Source organism: Pseudoliparis swirei, chromosome 23 (assembly GCF_029220125.1).
Source record: "Pseudoliparis swirei isolate HS2019 ecotype Mariana Trench chromosome 23, NWPU_hadal_v1, whole genome shotgun sequence".
Taxonomy (NCBI): Eukaryota; Metazoa; Chordata; class Actinopteri; order Perciformes; family Liparidae; genus Pseudoliparis; species Pseudoliparis swirei.
The window spans coordinates 13,189,628-13,206,021 of NC_079410.1; the positions used below are offsets into that span (position 1 = coordinate 13,189,628).

The 16,394-nt window shown below is 40.8% G+C and overlaps 2 protein-coding genes across 2 annotated transcripts; one reads left to right on the forward strand and one right to left on the reverse strand.

The window, feature by feature from the left end:
• The first annotated feature begins 5,597 nt into the window (after positions 1–5,597).
• LOC130188569 (G-protein coupled receptor 183-like) lies at positions 5,598–6,566 on the forward strand. The gene has a single exon (XM_056406963.1). It carries the CDS (start codon positions 5,598–5,600, stop codon positions 6,564–6,566), a length of 969 nt encoding a protein of 322 aa, XP_056262938.1.
• A 110-nt stretch (positions 6,567–6,676) lies between these two features.
• On the reverse strand, positions 6,677–10,190 carry LOC130188745 (nuclear factor 7, ovary). Its single transcript, XM_056407214.1, has 6 exons — positions 9,734–10,190; positions 9,457–9,552; positions 9,133–9,363; positions 9,022–9,044; positions 8,823–8,941; positions 6,677–8,718 (listed from the first exon to the last, which is right to left on the reverse strand). The coding sequence occupies exons 1-6, from the start codon at positions 10,121–10,123 to the stop codon at positions 8,180–8,182; spliced, it is 1,398 nt and encodes a 465-aa protein (XP_056263189.1). The 5' UTR covers positions 10,124–10,190; the 3' UTR covers positions 6,677–8,179.
• Between the last annotated feature and the right edge of the window lie 6,204 nt (positions 10,191–16,394).

Below are 16,394 nucleotides of genomic sequence, written 5' to 3' on the forward strand. Positions count from 1 at the left end.
ATTCATACATTTGAGACAGGAAATGGAGAAAGAGGGAGATGTTTCCTAACAGCATGATTTTACAATGTGTTTAAGTTTGATGTGATTTAACTCCATTATGATTACATAAGGTCAGAGTATATCCTGTGTTCCAGTGTATTTTTACATTAGTTAGTAGTTCATTAAATATCAAATGGATGTAGATTTATCCAAGATTACTTACTATGTTGTGTTTCCTCTTGTTGGATTCACATCCATTCTCCAATGGAGAGTTATATGTTGGCCACACCGACACCGGGTGACGCCACTTGAGTTGTTCAATTTCAGATAATGTTGATATCATGTCACGTCTACAAAAGGCTCAAGTTCTGCTAGTGAAACCCTGTTTGCTTTGAATATCCTGTATGAAGTGCAGACCACTGCTACCCCTCTCGATTGAAGAGATTCAACACAACTGACACTTTGCTGTTGTCTCTGTCTGCTAACTCAGACGTCCATTAGACAAAGGATCAATCAGGCTTTGGTCTTGTGTTCACAAGGGAACAGAACATTGGGTTCCACCCGCCTAAGCAGAGGCTTAAATGCAATTAACCACATTGTAAAAGCATCAATCCAAATACACCCTGTCACATACTCACACACGGGCTTTCAGACGCTCTCTCTTTCCACTTCCAGTTAAGTGATGAACACTTCGCAGGAAGTCTTTACTCTGGACTCGGACCGCTTCAGGAGACGGAGCTTCGATGCTTTTGTTTGCATCACATTGAAGAAAATTCCATGAAAAAAAACCATTGACGTTAGCTCATTGGCTGTTGATGTTATTCTTGTACACCGGTGGTCAGCAACAGTCTGGCTCTGTGTCCGGAGCCCCTGGACTTTAAGACTGTATCTGGCATTGTGATCTTTTAGTTATTATTAAGTAATCATTCATCTAGACTTGGGATTTTTAGTTTATTGTGTTTTTCCGTTTCTAATGTTATTTATTTATATTTAGTCTGTTTCCTGTTTTATTTTGTAGGCTCACTCCACATGTGTTAATGTTTACTTCCTGAGTTTGTAGTTTCCCACCGTTGGGATTGTCGAACCCTCCTGTGTCACATCACCCTGCTCGGAGTGTTTAAGTTTAGTTTAGCTGGTTTCATTGTCAGTTATGGTCTCTCAATTTGTGAAGTCCTCTATTGTCTGGCTGTTTTGAGACTGCATCCTATGTTATATTTTCCACCATTAAATCACTGAATACCGCCTCCTCATCAGTGTTTCATGCATTTAGGTCCAGACGTGCTATTCCTGAATGGTGACATGCTCAGCATCTCCAGTGACAGAAACAAAGGATGAAGGGTTGAGGGTCCAATACAACCTTAATAACATGGATCCCACTTAAATAAGAAAAGTAAGTAAATACCCCATTAAAAGTAGAAGCTCTACATTTAAAATCACACTTTACTGAAAAATATAGATGCAGAAGAAAATCTACTTAAAGTATCAACACTAAAAGTGTATGTTATCAGAAACCAAATGCCCCTGTCTGTATATATGACATTATAAGATTGTTAATGCATCAATGTATGAACAGCATTTAACTGTTGCTGTAAAACTATCATGTCGCTATAATGGTTGTGAGGTGATTAACGGGGGAAAAACAACTCTGCCATGCAAATGTATATTCATTTGATTGACTTCTCTCATATTTGGCTTTTGAACCATACTAAAATTTGTCTGTCCAAATTTGAATGCCAAATGCACATCTCGTTTGTTTTCTACTCATGGCTGCTACGGCCATAGCTACATTACACACCTGGTTTATTCAAAACCGTGAATCCGCTTCCGCCCAATGTCAGCCGGGGTCGTCTCCAACGCCCTGCGAGAGGATAAGCGGTTCGGATAATGGATTGGGAAAAATAAACACCTCTTGTCTTGTAAGGCAAAAGCCTTGAAGATGTTTAAATCAGGGAGAAAAAAAGCATGATATGTCACTACAGAGTGCTGTAGCCTCTCGAGATGTCAGTTCGGTCTCTGAGGGTTCAGGACTTAAGGCTGTGAGGGGGGCATTGGGCCTTGTTAATGAAGAGTCACTCTTTCCTCATGACATCAAAAACTCCAGGAGATCCTCCCCTCCCGGTGAGCATCAAAGTCACGACACTTCGGATAACTTATAAATGCACCCCTGAAACACACACTGCATTGAGACGCCGCGCAGAAGAGTACTCCACACAGGTGAGTCCAAACTATACACTTTTGTACCATTTTTAACCTGCACAGGTTAACTAGATGTTATCGTTTGGTTTACAAAGTTCAATCAATATGTGACCTTCAAAGAGAGACAGGAATGCTTCATTGATGAATTTCAGTTTCATCAGTTTGACATGATTTATTGAGATTATTAAACAGTTTGTTTGTTATTGAGATGAACGTCAACCAATCAAGTGTTTGTTTAACTCCATTTTGACAATGTGCTAGAATGAGTCTAAGTCCTTGTGTTCCCTCCAACTTCAAAATTAGGGACTGGAAATATTTTCACACTATTGAACACAAATCATTGTGCATGGAACATTTATACTGAATAGAAAATTAGAGTATCCTGTGTCTGCAGTTGTTAAAGTATTTCATTTTACACCTCAAGTAAGAGCATCAATGTACTTTAAATGTAAGTACTTTACAAAATCTGCAAAGATGTTTATGACGAAAAGTATCCACATATTTATTACTCAAACTACTCAAGCCACATGCAAGAAAATCAAATCGATAATTTTTTTAATTTGTTTCCTGTTATGTTAGTTAACCCTTGTGTTGCCTTAGGGTCATTTTGACCGGAATCAATATTACACCCTCCCCCCGCTTTAGGATTAATTTGACCCCATTCAATGTTTAATGTCGGTGTTCTTTCGGTAGTCAACAAACAAACATAAAGTGCCTCACACTTAAACTTGGAAAACAATATTAATTCTAATAATTTTCTGGAGGTTTTAATTGCTGGCATCAAATTGAACCCAAAGGGTAAAATATGTTAGTAAATATAAAGGTAACAGGAGGGTGAAACATTGAATCGGGTCAAAATGACCCATAGGCGGGGGGAGGGTGTAATATTGATTCGGGTCAAAATGACCCTAAGGCAACACAAGGGTTAAGTACGTTTTTACTAATAACAGGCAATATGTATGTCTATATATATGTGAATGTGTATATGCATTTGTATATGTATATGTATATATACATGTATATGTGTTCTGATGTGTCACTGTCAACACATCACCTTTTCCAAATATAAACTTTGCTTTGATGAATATATTTAGCACCTCTGTATATTATTCTGTTTTGTTGACTTCATTTTCAGTAGATATGCCTGAAGAAAAACACAATTGATTTCAGTCTGCCATCTCCAGGGACAATCATCTTGGCCAACGGCTTCACTCCTCCGTCAGTGTGATTAGCCCCACAGGAGTGTGTGTGGCCTGAGGTGGAGCCGTCAGCAGGGGGAGGTTAGAAACACCGTCCACTGAGGGAGCAAAGGTCCACATTAAACCAAAATAGGTCCCTTGATGGTTGTACAAGGAACAATCACAGCCTCTGGGTCCAATAGTCCATTCGGTGGAGGGAGCTCAGGGGAACTGCATGTAAAAGAAAAGCCATGTTTAGTTGAGTTTAGTTGAGTTTATTTCGATCAGCAATAATATACAAAAATCAAAATTTCAACAAAAGAGGAAAGTGGCTATCAAGCTTATAAGTGCCCTAACCTATGTTTTCATGAAAATACTTATTTTAGAGAACCATATACATATACCTATATATATATATATACATATAAACATATACACATGCATACAAATTCACACACCCATATAAACATATATACACACACATAAATACACATACCTACATATACATAAAACAATCAACAAAACAAAAACAAAAAACTTGTCCCCATTACCCGTTACTTATGATGCGTCATCAATGCTGATACGTCTGTACTTGTCCAGTCATGTCTTTACTTTTTTTTTAAATATATCACCAGATTCTTACTTTCCTTGATGTCATCAGTTAAACTATTCCACTGTTTCACCCCACAGACAGATGTGCACATGTTTTTTAGAGTTGTATGAACAATTGGCTGTTTGAAATTCCATCTCCCTCTTAGTTCATACTCTCCTTCTCTATCTCTAAAAATCTTTTGAATATTTCCAGGAAGTGAATTATGTTTAGCTTTGTACAGAATTTGAGCTGTTTTGAACTCTACTATATCCCTAAGTTTCAGTGTATGTGATTTTAAGAACAGTGAATTGGTGTGCTCAAGATATCCTACATTATTTACTATTCTATTCATGTAAATCCGCCTTACTTATAACCGCTGACAATAATCTTGGAGCACAAAAGGGGGAAAAAACATCTCATCTAGGGCCAGTATTATAAAAAGCTTCCATGTGTGGTCCTCCTCCAGAGACAGAAACACTGAGCTCAAGGCCCAGGACTTCTCCAGTGGTTCCCTTCATATCCGACTCCAGTTATTATTCCAATCAATCCAGACATTAATGCATTTATTTCCAACATTATCGTCCTTTTCTGGTCCGCTCTCATGGGTCAAACCTGTACTGTGAACATATGTCATGCTAACAATGTATAATACAGAACAAACTTAATATGACTTAACATGCATGACTTATTAAGTACTGATACTCCCAGAGTTGGAACCATTGACCCATGCAGATTGTACATATCAGACTGACTTAGAACAGCTGACAATAATCCTGCAGCACAGGAAAAAAACTCACAGGGAAATGTATGCAAATATAGATCAGTAATAAAGATTATTACTGATCTATACTGCCCCCTGCAGCAGTGCCTCTTTGCTAACATTTATACATTTGAGACAGGAAATGGAGAAAGAGGGAGAGGCTTAGATGACCCACTGGAGTGTGTTCCATTGTATTGTTATATTAATCGTTGATTGAATACTAAATATCAAATGGAAGTAGTTTTATCCAAGATCAGATGTTATGTTGTGTTTTCTCTTTCTGATTCATTCAGGTCAGAAATTAGCCTTCGAAATAACAACAACCAAAAAATAGGCTTTTAAGAGCTCCTGGAAATTACCAAATTGTCCACTGCTCTTCGTAAAGGCACTAAGTAACGGTCTACGTGCGTAAGAAGAACCTTACCATTTTTATTTGGGATCAGCTGCCCTTTTATTCTGCTGTGAAAGGGCGGGGCCTTTACTATTAGTCCCTTAAGCGAATTAGATGTCCCTGCATACAGGGAGCCACTCTTCCCAGAGGAAGGTCCACACAGACACAATAACAAGATAACAGCCTGAAGAGAAGCCCTGACGGTGTTTGTTACGTGTTTTTGTTGCTCTCTGTGAACCGTCTTGATTTACTCTGGGGCTAGTTTAGCTCTACTGAGATTAAACTTCTCAGCAGATTAGAAACACGACCTCTGATGAACACTTTGTTTCACTGAATCATTTATACTGAGCTGGAAAACCAGATTTAGTATGAGTCCCCTTGATCAACACCTGTCTGTAAAGGAAACGTGTGTGTGTGTAGTGTGTGTGTGTGTGTGTGTGTTAAGCCCTGACCACCATTCTTATTCTTCTCCCATCAGATCTATTTTGCAGTAACAGAATCATGGAGGCAAACGTATCTTCACCACTCAACTTGACCTCTCTTCCGACGTCGGTCCCTCTCAATACCACCGCTCACATCAATGCCACCGAAAAGCCCTTCAGTGTGTTTGAGGGGTGCGAACAGCAGGCAGAAGGCATTCTCTTTGACTTGACCGTGCAGTCCATCAACGTAATCGTGGGAATCCCGGCCAACTTACTTGTCATCGTGATCCTCATCCACAATCGCAAAACTCCCACAACCTCTGACATGTTCTTGGGCTTCCTTGCTTTCATGGATACCTACTTTGGTACCATGACCCCCCTCAGTTTCCTTAACTTTTACTACTGGCACAGCAAAGAGGTGTGGTCTGCACTTAAGTTTTCATATGGTGTGAAAGACACAAGCGGGCCACTGTTTCTCTCCTGCATCTGCCTCGATCGCTTTGTGGCAGTGCTCTTCCCAGTAATGTTTGGGCAGTTCAAACACATCAAGTACAGGATAAGCCTTACAGTGCTAGTGTTATGCCTCACCTTTACCTACTCTGCAGCCAAAACAGTGGGAGGCCTCCCGAACTTTGAGAAGGTGTTCACCGGTGAGATCCTGGCAACATTTTGTTGGATGGTGTTGTGCAATGTGTGCATCCTGTGGGCCCTGAAGAAGTCCCGCGGGGCAGGGAAAGACGAGATGCACCCCATGAAGAAGAAGGCCTTCAAGATGGTGCTGTCTCTCAATTGTATCATTGTGTTTAACTACCTGCCACCTGTAGCGCTGTTTCCTTTTGAAGACCATTACTCCCCTGACGTTTTTCGCTGCTATGTGCAGCCTGTGGGCTTCGCTTTCCTCAACATCAGCAGCACCATCCAGCCGCTTGTTTATCTATCTCGACTGGACAAGGTGCCTTTCCTCTCAGACACCTGCCTTAAGAAGTGCTACAACGGTGACTCTGCAGAAGACAACAAAACCAATCCTGCAGAAAACATATCTGCTTAAGTTAAGAAGGCCTACTATTAAACGTTGTAGATGTTCAGTGTGTCTATAACGAGTTGTAAGAAAAGCAACTGAATACTGTCATATAATATAACTGTCAATTCATGTTTCCCTTGTTGTGACTTGTCTTTAATTTTATTATTTTGCATTTTCCACATTATCTTCGTAAAGTGCTGATGTTCAGAGAGCTTCATTTCTACAAACGGCACATGGTTAAAAGTAGTCTGATGAAATCCTTCAAAATATGTGTTTGACTCTGGCGCCACCATGTGTACAAAAGAGAACAAAACACTGAACTGTACAGTACAGTATAATCATGGTGGCCAAACAACTAACATTCACAAAAAATAAACTAGACGGTGGCTTGACCAACAATAGATGTTGACCAGATTCAGTGAAATTCTCTGTCTTCACCTCTTTGTACAGAAACCAATATTTTACATTTTAGACAAATGTAGGCTATATCTTTTGCGTAATTTATGTGTGTCCTTAGGTCCTGAACAGAAACCAATGTTTGGCTAGTTAAGTTTAAGTTTAAAGTTATAAATTATAACCTTCTTTCCACATAACACCATCCCATTTTAAGGATAACTAAGGTGTGGGACTGTATTAGATTTAAAGTACAGAATTTATATAAATCTAAACTCTTCAGACAAATGAATATGTTTTTCTATATATGGACGTACCAATTAACTTGTGTGAACACTAATTTGTTGTCAGTGCAGCTGGTTAAAAACTACACATTTACAAGTTTTGCCAACTTTGGTCTAATCCCTCCATGTGTGACAAATGATGTGTGTGTGTGTGTGTGTGTGTGTGTGTGTGTGTGTGTGTGTGTGTGTGTGTGTGTGTGTGTGTGTGTGTGTGTAATGTGCATTTCCTAAAGTTCATGGTGATAAACGGCAGTAGGCTATCAATCATTTGGATGCAAGTCGCAGACAATTCAAAAGACCATTAAATAAAGAAAGCTTTTCCCACACACCAAAACCCAGTTATGAACCAACCTAAAACTTCTTGATAATATGTAAACATTTCTATCCCACATAAATATGCTCTCCCCTATTCCACCACAGTGAGCAATGTAGGCTACCACTTATATTATAACTTTTACCATTAAACAGGTAGCTCTACATTTTGGGATACGTGCTCATATATTTTGATTTAGATGTCAAGTAGGCTAAATTCAATCTAGTACAAAACAAAACCTGCTTCCATCTGTACAACATTACCCTTGTTGAGAAGATGTAGGCCTATGCCACTCATGTCAGTAGGCTATGTGTAGTTAGAGGCAGAAGCTGTGTAGCTTAGTTTAGCTTAGCTTTTAAGTTTAGCTTAGTTTAGCATAGCTTAGTTTAGTGTAGCTTAGCTAAAGTGTGGAAACTGAGGCAAACTACGAGCAAACAAGATTCAGTTACTGCTGGAAGAGCCACGCTAGCTGCTCTCCCTTGTTTTCAGGCGTAATGCTATGCTAAGCTTAGCTAACCTGATGTAGATTCACAGTTTTTGAAGCAGCAAAATAACAAACCAACCAACCAATTTAAAACATGTTTGCATCCATCAAAATAGGACTGGGATCATATTTTCCTACACAATTAATTAATACAGCCTTCATCCACTCATTGGCGCAACATTGTGACAAGTACCTTTTCTGGAATTATTCTCAATGGATGACTGCACTGTGTATAAAAATATGGAAGTAAAGTTTCGGTGAACGTGTGTGTGAATGCATATATGAGCGTGTCATCAGCAGGGTCAAAGAAGGACACCGTCCCTTTGTTGTAATCCAGTTGCACTTTGACTTGTTTGGGCACACTTGCAGGTGTAACTGCAGTTGGTGGTGAGGTCATTGCCCTGAACTCTCCGTCCCGGAAACACAAAGTCCAGAAGCCGTTCTCAGGTCGAGCAGAGATCTCAGAGTTCCTGGGCACAGAGGAAGAGGCCACTCCCAGCAGCCAGTCCTGATTACTTCCAGTTTCCACAACCCAGTGGTGGCTTCCTGAGCCCAGTGCGGCCATGCCTACCACTTCAGCGCTGATGTGGAAGCGCTCTGTGTTGTCAGGGCAACAGCTGTGCTCCTTTGAGTAGTGGAGGGAAGTGAGGTCGTCACACAGGATGAGGCAGGGGTGTGCTGTGTTCGGGTCCAAAGTCACAGGAGCTAAAAGACAGGATACAAGTAGAAGGGTTGACGTATTAAACGGGGTTTTACAACTCTACTCTTTCGGCCTTTTAACTTGAAGAAGTCATATAGCATGTACTCACTATAGTCAATATAGTCCAGCATTTTCTCCCAGACTTTATACTTGAGGTTGCAGAGATGCTTGGTCACATCAATCAGTACCCCGGACATGTTGTCTGGACCAAGGGCTATGGTTTTTTCTCTGTGATGGAAGAGGTATCTTACAGTGAGATATGTGGTAATCAACACAAAAAGTGTAAAGCCACAACTGTGTTGACCTACCTGTCCTGAGTGGCTTTGAAATTCTGTAAAAAGAAGAAAAAAAGCACAGTCATGGTGGGAAGCTTTTGGGTACAAAGATGAAATACTTGATGTGTGCATGCCTGTGCGAACCTTCAACAAGATCAAATCATCTTCTTCCAGCTGCTCCTGTATGACTGAAATGGTTTCTGTGAGCGACAGCACTTCTGCCGAAAGTTCTTTCATCTTGTCCTTCAACCCTGCAATCTTCTCATCCTCCTCTTTCTTCACAGCAGCTATTCTGGCTGACTCTTCTTGGTAGAGATCTTGATGGAGCTGCTCAAAATGGCCCTTGATCAGACTCTGGGTTTCCAGAGCCTGACTCTGAGTGAGATAATTGCAAATTGTGGGTTTATTTGAGCAGATATATATTATTTTTTTTCAAAACCAAAATTCCTGTCATCTCATCACAGTTACCTTGATGTACTTGAACATGTATGCAGAGTTCATGTGAATTCTTTTGAGGCTGACCTCTTTATCGTGCAGGTTCTTGAGCGATAAAGCAAGCTCCTCCTGGAATTCAAGCAGGCCTCAGTCAGCAAAGATCAGATATCTTGTTAATGTTTCAGTATTTTGAATACTTTGGATACAGATAAGACTGTGGATCACAATCACAACAGAGCAGTGCAGGGGCAGCATTCTAGCTTTTTGAATAGTCAGTTTGGCAACACGTTGACATCATTATTTGCCTTACCTTGCAGTCCAGCACTGCCTCATCTATGGGCGAGCAGTCGTGACTTTTGTGCAGTTTGGAGGACTGGCACACCACACAGATCGGCTGTTTGTCAACCAGGCAGAAGAGTTTTAACTTCTCTCCGTGCGCACTGCAGTTCATCTTCTCTTCCACCACAGCTGAAATTTTCCTGGCCTCCAAAAGCGCTTCACAGACATTTTTCAGAGCCAAATTGGTGGGAGGACTAGCTTTGGAGGCTCTTTTCCTGCATACTGAGCACTCACGTAACCCTGTTTCCCAACAGCGCTTCAGACAGTTCCTGCAGAAGCTATGGCTACATGACAGCAAAACAGGGTCTGTAAAGATGTCATAGCATATTGGGCACGTGAGATCCTCCTCCGGGAATGACATGATCGTCAGCTTGTCATGTACAATGTAGTAAATCCACAGTTCAAAGCAGCATAAGTCCCCAAGTTAAAGTCCTTCGTGATTTCTCCAATAATTTAGCGAGCCTCGTTAGTCTCCTGAAAGCCTCAGAGCACACAGACAGCCTATCTATTGTTCCTGACTCAAAGTGGCAAATGCTCTTGGTTTTCCTGTGTATGACTTTTTGTGGGAGTAACTCAAATCATGCAGCACTGTGAAACAACACTGTATGTAGCCATGTTTGGAAACAGGAAATAAAGCCCTATTGGCCAGTTGTTGGATAGCTTAAAACTGGTTGGTAACTGCATGTTTGGAATGTCATATTTCAGGATATGTCTGTGAACGTTCCAGTGTTGACGTCTATGTGAGCAGCACACCGGCAAATGTTTTTAACTTACTTAATAATTTACCGTGTGGTTAGCAATTTAGCATTTAAACAGGGGTCGGTCAGGTCAAACTAATGTACTGCAAGTCATTTTTATACACCAGTGAGTTTAGTGACTGCAGCTCTGTGGCCCAACTGTGTTCACAGTAAAGTTTCTCTCTTTTAGGGAGCTTTTACCCAGACTGGCTAAACCAGCTGGGGATGAAAGGGTGTGTTTTACTCACAAGTAACCTATTAAAACTTCTGCTAACGCACTGCATTGTATATAAGACATGTTATTAATAATATTGGTTGTGAATGTGATAATACATGTTTTTGTGACTATGAATGTGCATGTGTGTCACATTATTTTTGGTCTTATTGACGATTTACACAACAACACACAACAATTATGCACCAGAGGATTTATTTTCGTCTTCTTCTCTAACAGAAAGATTGCAATCCAAGAAAGACAGAATGTAAAATAATCGAACAACAGTTAACACGTGAGCTAAAAAAATAACTTTTTGTGATTAAAAGTGACATTGCATTTACACATAGGTGAAAAGGTTTGAAGCATAATGTAATTTTAGAGGTGTTCTTGATCCCAAATTGTAAAAAATAATGTGCAGTACAGGGTTCATATACAATGTGGGTGTTCCTAGTAAAACTGGTTGCCGTGGTTACTTTAAAATAGTACAAAGTAAACTTCTGCAACATTAAAAACTGGTTGAATGACTGAAAGGATATATGTTCACACTTGTTAAAGTGTGTTTAAATTTTTTTTGTTTTGTTTCCCTGTTAAGCTGCAGTAGGGAAGTTCGTACTAAATAACCTGTAAATATATCCTTTTGATTTGTGTCATGCGGACAGATTAATTTTTCTGAACATCCCTCTAACTTGTTGTAATTTATGTAACACAAAAAGTAACTTGCAGTTTTGCCTTTGTTCTAATTTGATTGTAGTAAAAATAAGCCACTGTGATATAGAGTGCTTTTAAAGGAAGTAGAGCACATCTTTGATCAGAAGGAATGTGCTGATGACCAAAACGTCTACATGGCTGCACACCCTGAGTCCTTCCCTGTTTTAACGTGCAAACCAAATGACACCGAAACATTCACAAATAGTGAGATAATATCAAGTTTGTATTTTTAGAAGAATTCCTCATTCTCTAGTTCAGTGGTCACCAACCTTTTTGAGCCCAAGATCCCTGACCTCCGCCTTCATGACCGGCAAGATCTACCTTTGAGGCGTTGAGAGAAAATGACTGTCCAGACTGGACTTATTACTTTTTATTTGGCCTAATTGTCATTTTGGTCCAGCGTTCAAATTGATGTGACCAGGTACACAGAATTTAAGTGTAATATAACAAATATGATATTTGTTAACCACACACAATATGAACAAGAAAAAACACATTTGCAATGAGCAGCTGGATGAAATACCAATATAAATGTTGTATTTGTTTACATTACAACACGAAACTGACAACATGATCAGTCAGTGCAACTCATGTAAGTTCAGCTCTCATCATAATGCCATCAAGCCATGTGACTCCAGTCAGTGTGATGGCTGTGACTGAACTCTGTCTGTGAGCTTGTAGTTAGTTCATAAGCACAGACAGCCAGTCTGAGGCAGTCTGTCAGCTGTCTGTCAGTAATCCAGCTCCTGGTCTTTGATTTGGTGATTTTCTCAACTCCACTGACGAGTTTTTCGGGGCAAAATTGGTATTCATGAAAGTTTTCTCATCTGGGATTGGTTCTGAACACAGACCGTTGGTGATTACGTTCACATCAGCTCTACAGACATCCTCAGATTTAAATAATTTTCATAATAATAAATATGAGAATCACCATTTGTGACTCCTGCATCTGTCCCTTTTCAAATAATAGAATAAATGCAATTGCAATCACTTTCAAGTAAACCAGATTGCTCTATCAGACAAGAAAAAAAAAGCTCAATGTTGAGCTTTTGTTTTGAAGGACAACAGCAGAAAAACCCAACTCACGGAGGTAAGACCTGGCAAGTCGCCAAGAATCTCGGCTGTCGCGCATGCGCAGGCGTAACCTGTTAATGCCGTCACGTAAACATGTACACGAAGGTACAGGCATTTCAACATGTATTTATTGATGACTTAGTTTTATGTCGGTGTACTTTGAGCTTGTGTAATATGTGAAGTTATCAATAAAGGTATTTCTGCATTTCCCCTGCGCCCCACCTGTAGTGGTACGTTCCCCTCTTTCGGGGCGCACAGCTGACAACACGGCTGTCAGAGAACCCGTTTTCAGGCGTTCATGAATCAGGCGGAGATCTTTTCTGACCTCAATCTTCCAGTCAGAAAGAAAACATTTCAGAAGACACCTCAGAAAATGTTCGAAAACAAGGAACAATGTGTTTCTGAATTTATTTTCATTTTATTTTGGAGATCGACAGGGAACGTCTCCGAGATCGACCGGTCGATCGCGATCGACGGGTTGGCGACCACTGCTCTAGTTGATCTATTGTATATGTTGCTGTACTTTCAAGCCATGGCTAATTGATGCTGTGTGTTTAACTTAAAAACAGTAATGAACTTGTGGTCAATAGACCACACTGTCAACACTGACCATCAGTGACCATGGCTGTGTGGTGTGTGTTTCTGGGGGGCGTGTGTGTGTGTGTTTGGAGTGGGTGTACGTGAGAATAATGGGAGTCTTATTGATAACTGATGCAGTCCCTCGCACCCTATCCGCCATTTCCACGGGTCTTGGTCCCACCCTCTCTCCTCCGGTCTTTGGTTACCATGACAATGACGTCACGTTGCACCACCGATATAGCCCAGTAGACTGTCTCAGAGGCGGTGCCATTGGGATTAGTGGGACTGACATGGGAAGAGGTGAGGGAGAACCTTACTAATCAGTCAAGCCAGGAAGCACCATGGGTTGGTTAGTACTGGTAATGGTTATATTACTACAATGGAACGCCAGAAGTCTACTGGCCAATGGCCAAGAATTCAAGCATTTCATTAAAGAAATGGGTGTAAAACCAGATGTAATGTGTGTTCAGGAGACTTGGTTGAAATCTACTTTAGACTTTGTAATGCATGGATATTCAATAATTAGGAATGACAGAGATCCTGGGGTGGGGGGAGGGTGTGCTACATTTATCAAACAAAATATTCCATATAAGGTACTGGAAAAGGGAGACAGTCAAGAGTATATAGTGGTGGAAGTGCATAGGAAAAAGCGGAGCAGGTGGTTATAATTAATTATTACAACCCATGCAGACGGCTGGATTTGGACAGCCTGCAAAAAATTCAAGGGCAAAACGGAAATAGAATTGTATGGTGTGCAGATTTCAATGCTCACAGTACAATGTGGGGGGGGGGGGGGGGGTATGCAAACAGATTCAAATGGAAGGGTAATTGAAGATTTGATGGATGATAGGGGTCTGATCTGTATGAATGATGGTAGAGGAACAAGGATCAATATAAATACAGGTGCAGAGTCGGCATTAGATATCACATTAGTGTCCAAAGCATTAGCTGGAGTAGGTAAATGGGAAGTTTTGACAGCTACAACAGTAGGCAGTGATCATTATCCAGTATCATGTTTGATAGGAGAAAAAGTGGAAGTTAGACCAGGAAGTGGAATCCCAAGATGGATCTTTCAAAAGGCAAAATGTGAGTAGTTTCAAACATTAAGTGAGGGAACAATGACAAAGATTGACATTTCTGGAGACATAGACGACATAAACAAGCAGGTAACTTTCGCAATTATTATGGCAGCCAATGGAGCTATACCCAGGAGTAAGAATCGGATAAGTAAGACACTTGTTCCTTGGTGGACAGAGGACTGTGGCAAGGCAGTTAGAAGCAGGAACAAAGCATTTAGACTCATCAGAAGAACCCACAACATGCAGCATTTGATCCAATACAAAAAAGCACAAGCAGTGGTGAGAAGAACAATACGACAAGCTAAGAGAGAGAGTTGGAGGCTTTTTTGCAATAAAATAGGAAGAACTACTCCTGTGGGAGAGGTATGGGGAATGATAAAGAGGATGGGAGGAGATAGAAGGGAATGGGAATACCCAGTTTTGACTTCTGGCAAGGAAACAGCGGTCTCCAATAGGGAAAAAGCAGAGATAATGGCAAAAGCATTTGTGAAGATTCATGGTTCAGATAAGCTGTCGGAAGAAGAAAGAAGGAGAAGGGAGAGTAGAATTAACCAGCATCCAGGTGTGCTCGATAGGAGGGAAAGAACACATGATAACATTGATGAACCTTTTACTCTGGCAGAGATGGTGAGAGCCATAAATGGACGATCAGGTATGCTACGTCATGCTAAAGCATTTGGGAAAGGGACCACTTTTTAAGCTGCTGTGCCTTTATAACAAAGTATGGGAGGAAGGAAAGTTACCGAGCGTATGGAAGGAGGCAATAGTGATCCCAATTAGAAAACATGGCAAAGATCAATCTAAACCCACCAGTTACAGACCAATATCACTGACATCTAATATGTGTAAGGTAATGGAAAGGATGATAACGGAAAAAACGGAAAAAACACAAACGGTATTTTTCACCAGGAAAATAATTAAGGATGGGATGAAGCTTACGATGTATGGGAAAGAATTAGAAAGGGTGGGCACATTTAAATTTCTGGGGGTTCTTTTTGATTCACGGTTAACATGGGCAGATCACATCAGGAGAGTGGAGGAAAAATGCAAAAAAATAATAAATGTGATGAGATGTGTGAGTGGTAGGGAGTGGGGAGCCAGCTGTTCAGCTTTAAAAACCATTTATGTGGCCTTGATAAGATCGGCGTTGGATTATGGAAGCATAGCATATGGATCAGCAGCTAAATCTTTAATTGGTAGATTAGATGTGGTTCAAGCGCAGGCATTACGAGTTTGTAGTGGAGCTTTTAAAACATCGCCAATCCCTGCCCTGCAGGTAGAAATGGGAGAAATAGATAGATAGATAGATATATACTTTATTAATCCCCAAGGGGAAATTTGTCGAGTGGATTGCCGCTGGATTTAAGAAGAAAGCAACTAATGGCAAACTACTGGGCTAATTTGCAGGGACACAATAATGCTCACCCTGCAAAAGGAGTGTTGCAGGCGGTCTGGGAGAATGGGAGGAGCCAAATAAATTTGGTCGGATAGGCAATGACATTGCAAAGGAGTTTAAGGTGTTTGATCTCAGAATAAGGCCCTCTGTGGTTTACCCGGTGGTGGCTCCATGGACACTGGTGTGGCCTGAAGTAGACTGGTATCTGTTAGATTTAAAAAGAGAAGAGAAAGGAAAAGGGGATTTGTTTAGTGCATTTGAATATCGAGTAATGGTATGGTATGGTATGGTATTCGGTTTTATTGTCATTGACTAGAGTACAGGTACAAAAGCAACGAAATTGCAAAGAAAGGGTGGATGGAAGATTACAGCATAACATGAGGGAAGAGAGGCGAGAAAAAAAGAAAAAAACTATACAGTGAATATACTATGATTTATACGGACGGTGCTAAGAAACCTGAGACAGGAGTGACAGGATTTGGGGTGGCAATACCAGATAAAGGAGTAGGGATCAACAGGAGAACATCTGATAGGCTAGGGGTCTACACAGTGGAGATGGTGGCAGTGCTAGTGGCGTTACGATGGGTGGAAAAGGCAAAACAGGGCAAGGTGTTAATATGCTCCGATGCAGCTTCAGTCCTAGCAAGCCTCAGATCTTTTCATTCAAGCAGTCGGCAAGACATTCTCTATGAGGTCCTTCAGTCGGCCACTCGCGTAACCAACCAGGGAGGTCAGGTGAAATTCATGTGGGTTCCAGCACATATAGGGGTGAGTGGGAATGAGAGGGCAGACAAGTTGGCAAAGAGGGCTTTAAAGAAAGGAGACATAGAAATGAGAGTTTG

Excerpts from the sequence above, each read along its gene's own strand:
- LOC130188569 (XM_056406963.1), top strand. The coding sequence starts at position 5,598 with ATGGAGGCAAACGTATCTTCACCACTCAACTTGACCTCTCTTCCGACG.
- LOC130188745 (XM_056407214.1), bottom strand. The coding sequence starts at position 10,123 with ATGTCATTCCCGGAGGAGGATCTCACGTGCCCAATATGCTATGACATC. Across the intron at positions 8,942-9,021 it reads TTCAAAGCCACTCAGGACAG|AGAAAAAACCATAGCCCTTG; the intron begins GTAGGTCAACAC and ends CTTCCATCACAG. Across the intron at positions 8,719-8,822 it reads GCTGGACTATATTGACTATA|CTCCTGTGACTTTGGACCCG; the intron begins GTGAGTACATGC and ends CCTGTCTTTTAG.